A 15,092-nucleotide genomic window follows, 5' to 3' on the forward strand; every position below is an offset into this window, starting at 1 on the left:
CGGCGTTACAATGTGCAGGGATACTGGAGTAATAGATGTAGATACATATGTATAGGGGTAAGGTGAGTAGGCATCAGGATATATGATAAACAGTAGCAGCAGCGTAAATATTGATTGTATGTGATTGTGTGTGCGTGTATGAAAAGACAGTATAAATGTGTCTGCATTCTACTCTGTGTGTGTTGGAGTGTCAAATCAAATCATATTTTATTTGTCACATGCGCCAAATACAACAGGTGTAGACCTTACAGTGAAATGCTTACTTACAAGCCGTCACGCCCTGGCCATAGAGAGGCTTTTATTCTCTATTTTGGTTAGGCCAGGGTGTGACTAGGGTGGGCATTCTAGTTTCTTTATTTCTATGTTTTCTATTTCTTTGTGTTTGGCCGGGTGTGGTTCTCAATCAGAGGCAGCTGTCTATCGTTGTCTCTGATTGAGAACCATACTTAGGTAGCCCTTTTTTCCACCTGTCTTGGTGGAACATAGCCTTAAGCTTCACGGTTTGTTTTTTTATTGTTTTGTTGGCGACATCTACTATTAAAAGTATGTACGCTCACCACGCTGCACCTTGGTCCTCTTCTTACGATAGCCGTGACACAAGCCCTTAACCAACAATGCAGTTTTAAGAAAAATACCAAGAAAAAAATAAATAAAATGAACAAATAATTTAAGAGCAGCAGTAAAATAACAATAGCGAGGCTATATACAGGGGGTACCGGTACAGAGTCAATGTGCGGGGGCACTGGTTAGTTGATGTAATTGAGGTAATATGTACATGTAGGTAGAGTTACTAAAGTGACTATACATAGATATTAAACATTGAGAAGCAGCAGCGTATAAGAGAGGGGGGATGCAAATAGTCTGAGTAGCCATTTGATTATGTGTTCAGGAGTCTTATGGCTTGGGGGTAGAAGCTGTTTAGAAGCCTCTTGGACCTAGACTTGGCGCTCCGGTATCGCTTGCCGTGCGGTAGCAGAGAGAACAGTCTATGATAGAGTCTTTGATCATTTTTAGGGCCTTCCTCTGACACCACCTGCTATAGAGGTCCTGGACGACAGGAAGCTTGGCCCCAGTGATATACTGGGCCGTATGCACTACCCTCTGTAGTGCCTTGCGGTCGGAGGCTGAGCAGTTGCTATAGCCAGGCAGTGATGCAACCCGTCAGGATGCTCTCGATGGTGCAGCTGTAAAACCTTTGTCGTACCCTCTTCACGACTGTCTTGGTGTGCTTGGACCATGTTAGTTTGTTGGTGATGAGGACACCAAGGAACTTGAAGCTCTCAACCTGCTCCACTACAGCCCCGTCGATGAGAATGGGAGTGTGCTCGGTCCTCCTTTTCCTGTAGTCCACAATAATCTCCTTTGTCTTGATCACGTTGAGGGAGAGGTTGTTGTCCTTGCACCACACGGTCAGGTCTCTGACCTCCCTATAGGCTGTCTCATTGTTTGGGGTATGTACGTACGGTCACTGTGGGGATGACGTCCTCGATGCACTTGTTCATAAAGCCAGTGACTGATGCGGTGTACTCCTCAATGCCATCTGAAGAATCCCGGAACATATTCCAGTCTGTGCTAGCAAAACAGTCCTGTAGTTTAGCATCTGCTTTATCTGACCACTTTTTTATAGACCGAGTCACTGGTGCTTCCTGCTTTAGTTTTTGCTTGTAAGCATGAATCAGGCGGATACAATTATGGTCAGATTTGCCAAATGGAGGGCGAGGGAGAGCTTTGTACGCGTCTCTGTGTGTGGAGTAAAGGTGGTCTAGAATTTTTTCCCTTCTGGTTGCACATTTAACATGCTGATAGAAATTAGGTAAAACTGATTTAAGTTTCCCTGCATTAAAGTCCCCGGCCACTAGGACTGTTGCCTCTGGATGAGCGTTTCCTGTTTGTTTATGACGGTATACAGCTCATTGAGTGCGGTTTTAGAGCCAATATCGGTGTCTTACCAGAGGCTGTATGTTCTTAATATCGTCGTTCAGCCACGGCTCAGTGAAACATAAGATATGACCGTTTTTAATGTCCCAAGTGGATGTGACACCTACTCCCGTTGCCTGCTGCACTGCTGTTTGGATTCCACCTGGCGATCTGTTCACTGTCTGCCCTGGCCTGTCTCCCCCTGTCTGGTATAGGTACCCCACCACACTCCCCCCATCTCTCCCGAGCTTTCGCTCGCCTCCAGCACACACGCACTGTTGTGACGAGTGACTCTGAACTTACAATGGCTAGCCCCAAGTCATTATATATTTTATTTTTTTCTTGTGCATTTTGCTATTTTGCTATTTGCCTCATGACTCCTGCTTGCTTTGTTGACTATGAACTTTCTTGTTTACCCAACCATGGGACAGACTATGTTTATTCCAACATTCGGGACACTGACTATCTATTGGTTACACAGACTTTTGGCCTCCCATCCTATTCTAACCACCTCTCGCCGGCTTTGTATTCGTGTTACCTGATGAAATTGCTGTATAATATGATCTTGTTGCCATCTAATGCACATTCAGATGTCATAAATCCGCACTACAGAGCTCTCCCTGTCCTCTGCAGTGCCTTGATTGTATTACTGCTGATGATATCTAGAAATGTGCATGTACACCCTGGCTCATTTACTGTTGCTAGCCCCAATTCTGACTTGTGCTCTGATATCTGCTTCACTGATTTCTGCTCTCGTAAAAGCCTGGGTTTTTTGCACGTTAAACACTAGAAGTTTATTACCTAAAATGGATCAAATGAAGGTGTTGGTTCACAGCTTCAATCCAGATGTGTTGGTCATTACTGAAACGTGGTTAAGGAAGAGTGTTTTGAATACTGATGTTAACATTTCTTGTTATAACCTTTTTCGGCAAGACAGATCTTTCAAAGGTGGGGGAGTGGCAATCTTCACCAAGGATCATCTTCAGTGTTCGGTTGTCTCTACCAAGTCTGTCTGTAACGATTCTCTAGCTCTTCCTCCTCCTCGGACGAGGAGAGGCGAGACGGATCAGATGACCAATATGCAGCGTGGTAGTTGGACATAATGAATTTATTTAAACAAGACAAAAAACGAACTATACTTGAATATAAACAAAATAACAAAACCGATGTAGACAGACCTGGACGTAAGAACTTACATGTAACGAAGAACGCACGAACAGGAAAAATGACTACACAAAACGAACGAACGGACAAACAAACCGAAACAGTCCCGTGTGGCGCAACATAGACACAGACACAGGAGACAACCACCCACAACAATCAATGTGAAAACACCTACCTTAATATGGCTCTCAATCAGAGGAAATGAAAACCACCTGCCTCTAATTGAGAACCATATCAGGTCACCCTTTAACAAACATAGAAACACATAACATAGACTACCCACCCAAACTCACGCCCTGACCGTCAAACACATACAAAATAACAGAAAACCGGTCAGGAACGTGACACTGTCCCCCAAAAATTTTATTTGCTGGTTCTAAGCATTAAACTTTCAAATAGCTCTTTGTTGACTGTTACTGGCTGCTATCGTCCTCCATCAGCACTGGCCTGTGCACTACCTGCCCTAAGCTCTCTCCTGGACCCTTACACTAAATCTAAATTTGTCCTGCTAGGTGACCTAAACTGGGACATACTTAAACCACCTGACCAGGTCCTAAAGCAATGGGACTCCCTAAAATTTTTTCTGATTATTACCAATCCCACAAGGTATGACTCCAAACACTCAGAAAGGGCTACTGTCCTCAATGTTACCCTCACAAATAATCCTGATAGCTATCAGTCTGGTGTTTTCTGTAATTACCTTAGTGATCACTGTTTTACAGCTTGTGTTCATAATGGCTGCTCAGTGAAACGACATGTCCTGATTTGTCATAAACGCTTGTTTAAACACTTTCATGAGCAAGCCTTCCTTCATGAACTGGTCTCTGTAAAATGGTATAGAATCAGCTTGATCCCCTATGTCGAAGACGCTTGGACCTTATTTTTTGATATTTTCAGTGGTATTGGTCAAAGACACGCCCCCATAAATAAAATGAGAATTAAAAACAGGTTCAGCCCCTGGTTCGACCGTTATCTTGCAGATTTATTCCACCTCAAGAATTGCATTTGGCGAAAGGCTCGGCACACGCATACGAGACTGGCTCTCGTTCAGGCAAATGAGAAATAAGTGCACTCAGACCATCCAGAAGGCCAAAGTTAGTTAGTTTAAGGAGCAGTTCTCTCTCTTTGGGTCTAACCCCAAGAAGTTCTGGAAAACGGTTAAAGACCTGGAGAAAAAACCCTCCTCCTCACAGCAGCCCATGTCCCTTAATGTTGATGATGCGGATGTTACTGACAAGAAGCACATGGCTGAGCTCTTTAATCACCACTTCATTAAGTCAGGATTCCTATTTGACTCAGCCATGCCTCCTTGCCCATCCAATATTTCCTGATCTCCCACCCCTTCTAATGCGACTAGCCCCGACACTTCTCCCTCTTTTTCCCCTGCCCCGCTACAATGTTTCTCCCTGCAGGCGGTCACTGAGTCAGAGGTGCTAAAGGAGCTCCTGAAACTTGACCCCAAAAAAACATCTGGGGCAGATGGTTGAGACCCTTTCTTCTTTAAGGTTGCTGCCCCTATCATCGCCAAGCCTATCTCCGACCTTTTTAACCTGTCTATCCTTTCTGGGGTGGTTCCCATTGCTTGGAAGGCAGCCACGGTTCATCCTTTATTTAAAGGGGGAGATGAAGCTGATCCTAACTATTATAGGCATACTTCTATTTTGCTCTGTTTATCAAAAGTGTTGGAAAAACTTGGCAATAATCAACTGATTGGCTTTCTTGATGTCTATAGGATTCTCTCTGGTATGCAATCTGGTTTCCACTCAGGTTATGGATGTGTCACTGTAACCTTAAAGGTCCTCAAAGATGTCACCATTGCCCTGGATTCTAAGCAATGTTGTGCTGCTATTTTTATTGACTTTGAAATCCAGTATTCCAATGAAAACTCATTGAACAGACAGTGAGCTAAAAAAAAAAAAATGTATGGTTAGTCCTCGGGGTTTTGCCTGCTACATAAGTTCTGTTATACTTACAGATATGATTCAAACAGTTTTAGAAACTTCAGAGTGTTTTCTATCCAAATCTACTAATAATATGCATATCTTATATTCTGGGGATGAGTAGAAGGAAGTTGAAATTGGGCACGCTATTTATCCAAAAGTGAAAATGCTGCCCCCTATCCTAGAAAATGACTCAAGTAAAAGTGAAAGTCAACCAGTAAAATACTACTTGAGTAAAAATCTAAAAGTATTTGGTTTAAAATATACTTAAGTATCAAAAGTAAATGGAATTTATAAAATATACTTAAGAATCAAAAGTAAAAGTAAAAGTATAAATAATTTCAAATTCCTTTTTGTATTTTTTTATTGATGGATAGCCAGGGGCACGCTCCAACACTCAGACCAAATGTACAAATCTAGCGTTTGTGCTTAGTAAGTCTACCAGATCAGAGGCAGTAGGAATGACCAGGAATGTTCTCTTGATAAGTGTGTGAATTGGACCATTTTCCTGTCAAAATGTAACGAGTACTTTTGGGTGTCAGGGAAAATGTATTGAGTAAAAAGGACATTCTTTTATTTATGAATGTAGAGAAGTAAAAGTATACGTTTCCAAAAATAGAAATAGTAAATAACAGATACCCCCCCAAAAACGACTTTAGTACTTTAATTAAGTATTTTTACTTGCAACTGAATGCATTCGACCGAAATGTGTCTTCCTAATTTAACCCAACCCCTCTGAATCATGTGTGTGTGTGTGTGTGTGTGTGTGTGTGTGTGTGTGTGTGTGTGTGTGTGTGTGTGTGTGTGTGTGTGTGTGTGTGTGTGTGTGTTTGACTGCTTGTCGCGCTGGAGCGCAACACTTTTGGTGCAGCTTTGTGCAACTTCGTATGCCTTCAATCTTTGGCCCAGGTCCGGAAACGGATGTTTCTGAGTCACTTAAATCACATTATAAGTAAATAAATAGTGGTTTCCAGGGGAACTGCCTCTGTTTCTTAGCAACATAATACAAATAATGTGAGCAACAAAAAAAGAAGAGTAGTACATGCAAAATAATTTATTATCTTGGTAGCCTAGCCAATGATGACATCATTCTGTAGCCCTCACCACTCTATCTTATCCCATAGTAGGACGTTGCTGCTTTAAAAATTGGAACCATCACGCCAAATTAAACAATAATAACCAAATGACAATCAATTAAATTAATTAAACTGTAATAATTTCATTGACATTATTTAATTAATTTATACCAGGTTGTTAATACAAAGATTATTCATCTAAATGGATGAGGGTGGATTGGGATGACGCGCAGTAGAAAGAAATATGTGGAAATAACGCTTGAGACATTTCATACCTAATTTGGTTGCAATGGGCGGGAAGCTGGGGGGAGGGTTTTTTCTGACTACGGCTGTGTTAAAACCAGGACTACGAAGGCTACCAGTGTAAATTCCTATTCGATTAGAGATCCTGAGAGAGAACGAAGGATTTTGCAGTCCCAAAACGAACGAAAAGGTAATACCTTTTTGTTTCAGAGTTATATTTGAGATTGTGTAATAGAATACTGGTCTATCCGAGGGTTAGCGTAGTTTTTATACATGTTGTCTACAGCATGTTCTACAAACAGTTGAAACTTGGCCTACCTGCATGCTTTTCTATAGTTTTAACACAGTCTATTGAAAATAATAATTTTCACCGTGAGCGCTGGAAATAAAACATCACTTTTGCACGGTATCAAGTAAATTGCTTATTATTAGCAGTATTTAGGACACAAGATAGGATAGTCAAGAAAATAACTGCTGCGTTGTTGTAAAACTTGTTTGACATTGAAATGTTTTTGCTTTCTATGAATGACTTGATGGTGGATACACTCGTTTTTTTGTAACACTGAGAAACTCCAGTGCGCGGCACAATTTGCACTTCTCGCATCACCTCGGACTGTGGTTGTCAATGGCCAACCAGAATAACGGGAGGATAACGGTAGGCGACAGCTGCCAGAATAACAGGGAAGATGTAAACCGATTATAGCTGACTCTTTTGAATATGAGGGCTCTGATATACACTACATGCTCGTCGAACATCTCATTCCAAAATCATGGGCATTAATATGGAGTTGGTCCCCCTTTGCTGCTATAAGAGCCTCCACTCTTCTGGGAAGGTTTTCCACTAGATGTTGGAACATTGCTGTGGGGACTTGCTTCCATTCAGCCATGAGCATTAGTGAGGTCGAGCACTGATGTTGGGCGATTAGGCCTGGCTCGCACTCGGCGTTCCAATACATCCCAAAGGTGTTCGATGGGGTTGAGGTCAGGGCTCTGTGCAGGCCAGTCAAGTTCTTCCAAACCGATCTCAACAAACATTTCTGTATGGACCTCGCTTTGTGCACGGGGGGCATTTTCATGCTGAAACAGGAAAGGGCCTTCCCCAAACTGTTGCCATAAAATTGGAAGCACAGAATCGTCTAGAATGTCATTGTATGCTGTAGCGTTAATATTTCCCTTCACTGGAACTAAGGGGCCTAGCTCGAACCATGGAAAAACAGCCCCAGAGCATTATTCCTCCACCAAACTTTACAGTTGGCACTATGCATTGGGGCACGTAGCGTTTTCCTTGCATCCGCCGAACCCAGATTCGTCCAGACCATGTGTGATTCATCACTCCAGAGAACACATTTCCACTGCTCCAGAGTCCAATGGTGGCGAGCTTTACACCACTCCAGCCGACACTTGTCATTGCGCATGATGATGTTAAGCTTGTGTGCGGCTGCTTGGCCATGGAAACCCATTTCATGATGCTCTCGAAGTTCTTGTGGTGACGTTGCTTCCGGAGGAAGTTTGGAACTAGTGAGTGTTGCAATCGAGGACAGACCATTTTTATGCGCTACGCGCTTCAGCAGTTCTGTTCTGTGAGCTTGTGTGGCCTATCACTTCGCAGCTGAGCCGTTGTGGCTCCTCGAAGTTTCCACTTCACAATAACACTTAGTTGACTGGGGCAGGTCTAGCAGAGCAGAAATTTGACTAACTGACTTGTTGGAAAGGTGGCATCCTATGAGAGTGCCACGTTGAAAGTCACTGAGCTCTTCAGTAAGGTCATTCTACTGCCAATGTTTGTCTATGGAGATTGCATGGCTGTGAGCTCGATTTTATACACCTGTTCTGAGCACTTGTTGGCTGCTTTTCCTTCACTCTGGGGTCCAACTGATCCCAAACCATCTCAATTGGGTTGAGGTCGGGTGATTGTGGAGGCCAGGTAATATGATGCCCCACTACATCACTCTCCTTATTGCTCAAATAGCCCTTACACAGCCTGGATGTGTTGGGTCATTGTCCTGTTGGAAAAACAAATGTTAGTCCCACTAAGCACAAACCAGATGAGATGGCGTATCACCACAGAATGCTGTGGTAGCCATGCTGTTTAAGTGTGCCTTGAATTCTAAATAAATCACTGACGGTGTCACTATAAAAGCACCATCACATCTCTTCCTCCATGCTTCATGGTGGGAACTACACCAAAAATCTCAAATTTTAACTCATCAGACCAAAGGACAGATTTCCACCGGTCTAATGTCCATTGCTCATATTTCTTGGCCCAAGCAAGTCTCTTCTTCTTATTGGTGTCATTTAGTAGTTGTTTCTTTGCAGCAATTCGACAATGAAGGCCTGATTCACACAGTCTCCTCTGAACAGTTGATGTTGAGATGTGTATGTTACTTGAACTCTGAAGCATGTATTTGGGCTGCAATTTCTGAGGCTGATAACTCTAATAAACTTTACCTCTGCAGCATAGGGAACTCTGGGTCTTCCTTTCCTGTGGTGGTCCTCGTGAGAGCCAGTTTCATCATAGCGCTTGATGGTTTTTGCAACTGCAAATGAAGAAACTTTCAAAGTTCTTGGAATTGGAATTTTCCGCATGGACTGACCTTCATGTCTTAAAGTAATGATGGACTGTCGTTTGTCTTTGCTTATTTCAGCTGTTCTTGCCATGTTATGGACTTGGTATTTTACCAAATAGGGCTGTCTTCTGTGTACCAACCCTACCTTGTCACAACACAGCTGATTGGCTCAAACGCATTAAGAAGGAAATAAGTTCCACAAATTAACTTTAAAACAAGGCGCACCTGTTAATTGAAATGCATTCCAGGTGACTACCTCATGAAGCTGGTTGAGAAAATGCCAAGTGTGTGCAAAGCTGTCATCAAGGCAAAGGGTGGCTACTTTAAAGAATCTCAAATATAAAATATTTAGATTTGTTTTAACACTTTTTTGTTTACTACATGATTCCATATAGGTTATATCATAGTTTTGATGTCTTCACTATTATTGTACAATGTAGAAAATAGTAAAAATAAAGAAAAACCCTGGAATGAGTGTCAACTTTTGACTAGTACTGTACTTTTGTGTGTGTGTGTATATACATACATACATACATACATACATACAGTTGAAGTCGGAAGTTTACATACACTTAGGTTGGAGTCATTAACTCGTTTTTCAACCACGCCAAAACTATAGTTTGTTAACAAGAAATTTGTGGAAAGTCGGTTAGGACATCTACTTTGTGCATGACAAGTTATTTTCCCAACAATTGTTTACAGACAGATTATTTCACTTATAATTCACTGTATCGCAATTCCAGTGGGTCAGAAGTTGACATACACTAAGTTGACTGTGCCTTTAAACAGCTTGGAAAATTCCATAAAATAATGTCATGGCTTTAGAAGCTTCTGATGGGCTAATTGACATAATTTGAGACAATTGGAGGTGTACCTGTGGATGTATTTCAAGGCCTACCTTCAAACTCAGTGCCTCTTTGCTTGACATCATGGGAAAATCAAAAGAAATCCGCCAGACCTCAGAAAAAAAATTGTAGACCTCCACAAGTCTGGTTTATCCTTGGGAGCAATTTCCAAATACCTGAAGGTACCACGTTCATCTCTACATACAATAGTACGCAAGTATAAACACCATGGGACCATGCAGCCGTTATACCGCTCAGGAAGAAGACGCGTTCTGTCTCCTAGAGATGAACGTACTTTGGTGCGAAAGTGAAAATCAACCCCAGAACAACAGCAAAGGACCTTGTGAAGATGCTGGAGGAAACGGGTACAAAAGTATCTATATCTACAGTGAAATGAGTCCTATATCGACATAACCTGAAAGGCCGCTCAGCAAGGAAAAAGCCACTGCTCCAAAACCGCCATAAAAAAGCCAGACTACGGTTTGTAACTGCACATGGGGACAAAGATCGTACTTTTTGGAGAAATGTCCTCTGGTCTGATGAAACAGAAATAGAACTGTTTGGCCATAATGACCATTGTTATGTTTGGAGGAAAAAGGGGGAGGCTTGCAAGCCGAAGAACACCATCCCAACTGTGAAGCACGAGGGTGGGAGCATCATGTTGTGGGGGTGCTTTTCTGAAGGAGGGACTGGTGCACTTCACAAAATAGATGGCATCATGAGGCAGGAAAATGATGTGGATATATTGAAGCAACATCTCAAGACATCAGTCAGGACGTTAAAGATTGGTCGCAAATGGGTCTTCCAAATGGACAATGACCCCAAGCTTACTTCCAAAGTTGTGGCAAAATGGCTTAAGGACAACAAAGTCAAGGTATTGGAGTGGCCATCACAAAGCCCTGACCTCAATCCTATAGGAAATTTGTGGGCAGAACTGAAAAAGCGTGTGCGAGCAAGGAGGCCTACAAACCTGACTCAGTTACACCAGCTTTGTCAGGAGGAATGGACCAAAATTCACCCAACTTATTGTGGGAAGCTTGTGGAAGGCTACCCGTAACGTTTGACCCAAGTTAAAAAATGTAAAGGCAATGCTACTAAATACCAATTGAGTGTATGTAAACTTCTGACCCACTGAGAATGTGATGAAATAAATAAATCATTCTCTCTTCTATTAATTCGGACATTTCACATTTCTTAAAATAGTGGTGATCCTAACTGACCTAAGACAGGGAATATTTACTAGGATTAAATGTCAGGGATTGTGAAACTGAGTTTAAATGTATTTGGCTAAGGTGTATGTAAACTGCCGACTTCAACTTTACATATACATACATATATTAGTGTATTTTGTGTGAATATAGTCTACTATTGATCAGAACACGTGGAAGCAAATAGTTCCCCTTATTATTGCAGCTGAACTATGGAGCATGATGAAACAACATGTGAACATCTCCAGCCTGTGAGCCCATAGCTCTTTAACTGAATTATTGGTGAAATCGAGTTAACCATGTTGTCATAACAACGCTCGTGACCCTGGCTGCAAACAAACACTGAGCCTCCTCACCCTCAAGTGTGTGTGTGTGTGTGTGTGGGAGGGAGGGAGTTAATTTGACTGTAATATCCTGTTTTCTCTCCTGTCCAGACTGAGTGTGGGACTGTGAGTGTATCTCTAAAGGGAAGTCCCTCTGTTTGGATGATAATGTAGTCTTTTCCATGCCACCCTTTATAAGGTGGCTTTCCATTCAGGGACTTTATGGTCTTTTACCAAGTTTCCTAACATTCAAGTAATGGCAGGGAGGGGATGGATTTTCCATTTCTGCCTTCCATATGGTTTTTCTAGTGTGTGTGAGAGGTAGAAGGGACTTGGCACCTTTAACTCAGTTTGCAGTTTGGCAGCAGTCTGCACATCTGGGATAACTCAACGAGTTGGAAAATCTTACAGGGAAGAGAAAGGGAGAATGAGGGAGGGCAGAGAGGGAGGGAGGTGACTCACTGCTCTGCTATTCCTCATGTGTTTAAAATGTGTCCTTCTGAGGTTAAGGCACAGGGCTTTCCCCCCTTTTTTTTTTTTTTTTTTCTAATTTTTTTCCTCCTTTTACTTCAGCTAGCCTTTTCTGACTGACTCCTTTGGTCACTCTCACTTTGTTTGTCCATTTTTCAAATCTTAATTCATCTGTCTGTTTCCTCTCTTTCTCTCTCCATATCCCTCCTCCTACTCTCTGTCCCCTGCTGTTTGAACAACTTATTTTATTAATGTAAACATGTGTCTCTGAGTCCTTCAACAGTATGTAAACTGGGAACATGGACTCACTATCACTTGTGGGGGATAGTGTGAGTGAGCAGCCCTGAGTGTCTCTGGATGTTGGGACTGTTAGTGGATGAGGCCCTTCCGCAGAGGCTGGTGACAGATTGGCTGAGAGGTTGGGTAGAGGTCTCAGCACCACGTCTGTCTGAAAGGGGGGGTGAAGGAATGTCCAGTGACATGAACTCACTGACTCACAGAACAGGAATCCCTCAGCTGATAAAGCACTCAGAGTATAAAACTGAAGAGAACCTATACTTTTGATTCTCCTTGTACAAGGTATCAACATATGAATTTGTTTTATTTTTTACTTACATGTTGAGATGGAGATAATGACACATTGCTACTGTTGCCCTCATGAGTCCAAATATGATATATCATCAAGAATGTACATTGAAAATCATAATGGAATCAATACTTGCTATGAGATTTATTTTATATGAATGCATGCTGTCAATTTGTTCTTTGTTACTGACAGCTGCTCTCTATTCTGTGTCTCCTTATAGATCCTTCTGCCACAGATGCACCAAGAACTGTAGGCTTAGGGTATTTCACAGAAACACCTACATCTCCGGCCAATTCAGCCCTTCACTTCAGTCTAACCCGTCCTAGTTGTCAAGCATCATCCATATCCCATCATGTCGATAGTGGTGGTGCACTCCAACCCCCTGTTCTGGGTGCGTTTGTGTGCTCTGGTCTTCTCCTGTGTGGCTTTTGCTGTGACCATCCATGGGGCCGACCTCAAGCACGGTACAGGGGACTGGTGTGTGTTCTGCTGGGCCTTCAGTTTCGCTGGGACCCTGTTGGTGTTGCTGGTAGAGCTGTTTGGCCTGCAGACCCGTGCCCCCGTCTCCTGGAAAAACTTCCCCATCACCTTCGCCTGCTATGCCTCCCTGCTCTGCCTCTCCGCCTCAATCATCTTCCCCCTCTATTTCCTCAAGGGCCAGACCTCCCGCAACGAGACTCATAACTACCGCATCGTGGCCACCGTCTTCTCCTGCCTGGCCACCATCGCTTACATGAGTGAGGTGAGCATCAGCAAAGCCCGGCCAGGTGAGGTAGCAGGTTACATGGCCACTGCCCCGGGTCTGCTGAAAGTGTGTGAAACCTTCGTGGCCTGCGTCATCTTTGTCTTCATCAGCGACCCGGTGTCCTACAACTCTCACGATGCACTGAGGTGGTGCCTGGCCGTCTACTGCATCTGTTTCATCCTGTCGGCGGCCATCATTGTGCTGTGTATCTGCGAGTGCACCGGCTGCCTGCCTTTCCCCTTCGCCCGCTTCCTGTCTGCCTACGCCCTACTCGCTGTCATCATGTACCTCTCCGCTACCATCGTCTGGCCCATTTTTTCATTTGACAGGAAGCACGGGGGCACTTCCTCCAGGCCCACTTTCTGTGGTAACAGTCAAGGGCTGTGTGCATGGGACAAGCAGATGGCTGTGGCTGTGCTCACTGCAGTCAACTTTGTGCTCTACCTGGCAGACCTGATCTACTCTGCCCGACTGGTGTTTATTACTGTGTGAGCAAAAGGTATAGAGGGGAAGAACGAGAAGAGGTAGGTGATTTTGAGTAGGATGGAAAGAAGTTGAGGAGTAGAAATGAAGAGGTGAAGAAAGAGGGAGAAACAAAGAAACTGCTTACTGTATTTTGTGTCATTTATATATCAATGTTCAGCCATTAGTCACCTCCACACATAGACACTAAATTATTTCTTATTTCATGCAAAAGGAAAAGTCCTTACACAATGATGATTTTATAGACCCAAGAACTATGATCAGATGGACCAGATGTTTTCTAGGTTTGAGCTCTGATTATCTGACACATAAATGCAGTATTCCAAAGACAGGATGGATCTGCTGAGAATATTGACATTACTATAGATCATGTAAAGTCTTACAACTTTCAATGGTCTTTTAATAAGCATGACTTTTTACATTATGGAAAACTGTAGGTAGATTTTACAGAACAACTCACACCTTCCTAGTTTGTTTAAGATGAGTTACGAAGGGATACAAGTAATTCAATCAAACCCGTAAGTAATTTTTAGAAGATTGGTACACTGCTCCAAATGTTTTCAAGACATGATGTAAAACAAATTGTGTTTGAATTAATGTAAAGATATACTCTGTTAGTGTAGGTTTTTTGCTAATTTTACATTCCTGTTTTTACACTTTTTAAAAATATTTTCATATTCTGCCAAGCTACATGTCAGGAGTATATTGTATGTTGAAATAATATATGCATAAGGTAACTGAATTAAAACTCACTGTGTAATGAACACTTACTGTTTGACACTTATGTGTTTGTTATAACCCGTTCTCTGTAGGCTATGGCGTCTCCAAAAACAACATCTTAGAATAAAAACAAAACGTTGTTAGGAAAATGTATTCTTCTTAATCTGGCCCATTGCTTTGTACTGCTGTAACAGTCTGCTCTTGTGGATGAGAATGTCCACTTTGTCATAGAGGGAGACATCCATTTGCTGCATCGTCCTCACTACTTCCTGCTGTTACTAAACATGACATGTTTTTTATTCCGCTGTGCCTGTTGAGACTGTGCATACCACATCAGTGTTATGGGAACATACAATCCAGTGTTCAGTAAAAGCAATGTGATAAATTATAGCAGGATTTGTCAACTGGGGGCCCACGGGTCAAATTTTATTTGGCCCCCAAGTTTTCTGAGCAAACCCCCCCCCCCCCCCCCCCCCCCTCCACACCAAATTTAAATGATTTGACATAAAGGACTAAAAACACCAGCAAATCAACTTCAACTGTTTTTTAATTTTGGAAATCTGTTCCAAAATGATTTCCACATATAACAGAGCGAGTAATGTGATTGTATACACATGTAAGCTAAGTTTAAAATTATTATGTTTGAGTCAAATGTTATCTGTTTGGGCTTCTTGCAGTCTACAGTCTGCGGCTGAATGTAGTTGATGATCCCTGAATTATAGCCTATGTATATCTGTCTTTGCCCTTGTTAATTGAATAAAATAAACTAACATTTAGGTGTTCTCAATCTCTCTCTCTCGATCT

The 15,092-nt window shown here is 42.4% G+C and overlaps 1 protein-coding gene across 1 annotated transcript; it reads left to right on the forward strand.

The window, feature by feature from the left end:
* Positions 1-6,416: 6,416 nt before the first annotated feature.
* si:dkeyp-66d1.7 (myeloid-associated differentiation marker homolog) lies at positions 6,417-15,087 on the forward strand. Its single transcript, XM_039004218.1, has 2 exons — positions 6,417-6,530; positions 12,561-15,087. The coding sequence occupies exon 2, from the start codon at positions 12,693-12,695 to the stop codon at positions 13,575-13,577; it is 885 nt and encodes a 294-aa protein (XP_038860146.1). The 5' UTR covers positions 6,417-6,530; positions 12,561-12,692; the 3' UTR covers positions 13,578-15,087.
* Positions 15,088-15,092: the final 5 nt, after the last annotated feature.

The sequence above is a fragment of the Salvelinus namaycush genome, chromosome 11, assembly GCF_016432855.1.
Source record: "Salvelinus namaycush isolate Seneca chromosome 11, SaNama_1.0, whole genome shotgun sequence".
Classification (NCBI taxonomy): domain Eukaryota; kingdom Metazoa; phylum Chordata; class Actinopteri; order Salmoniformes; family Salmonidae; genus Salvelinus; species Salvelinus namaycush.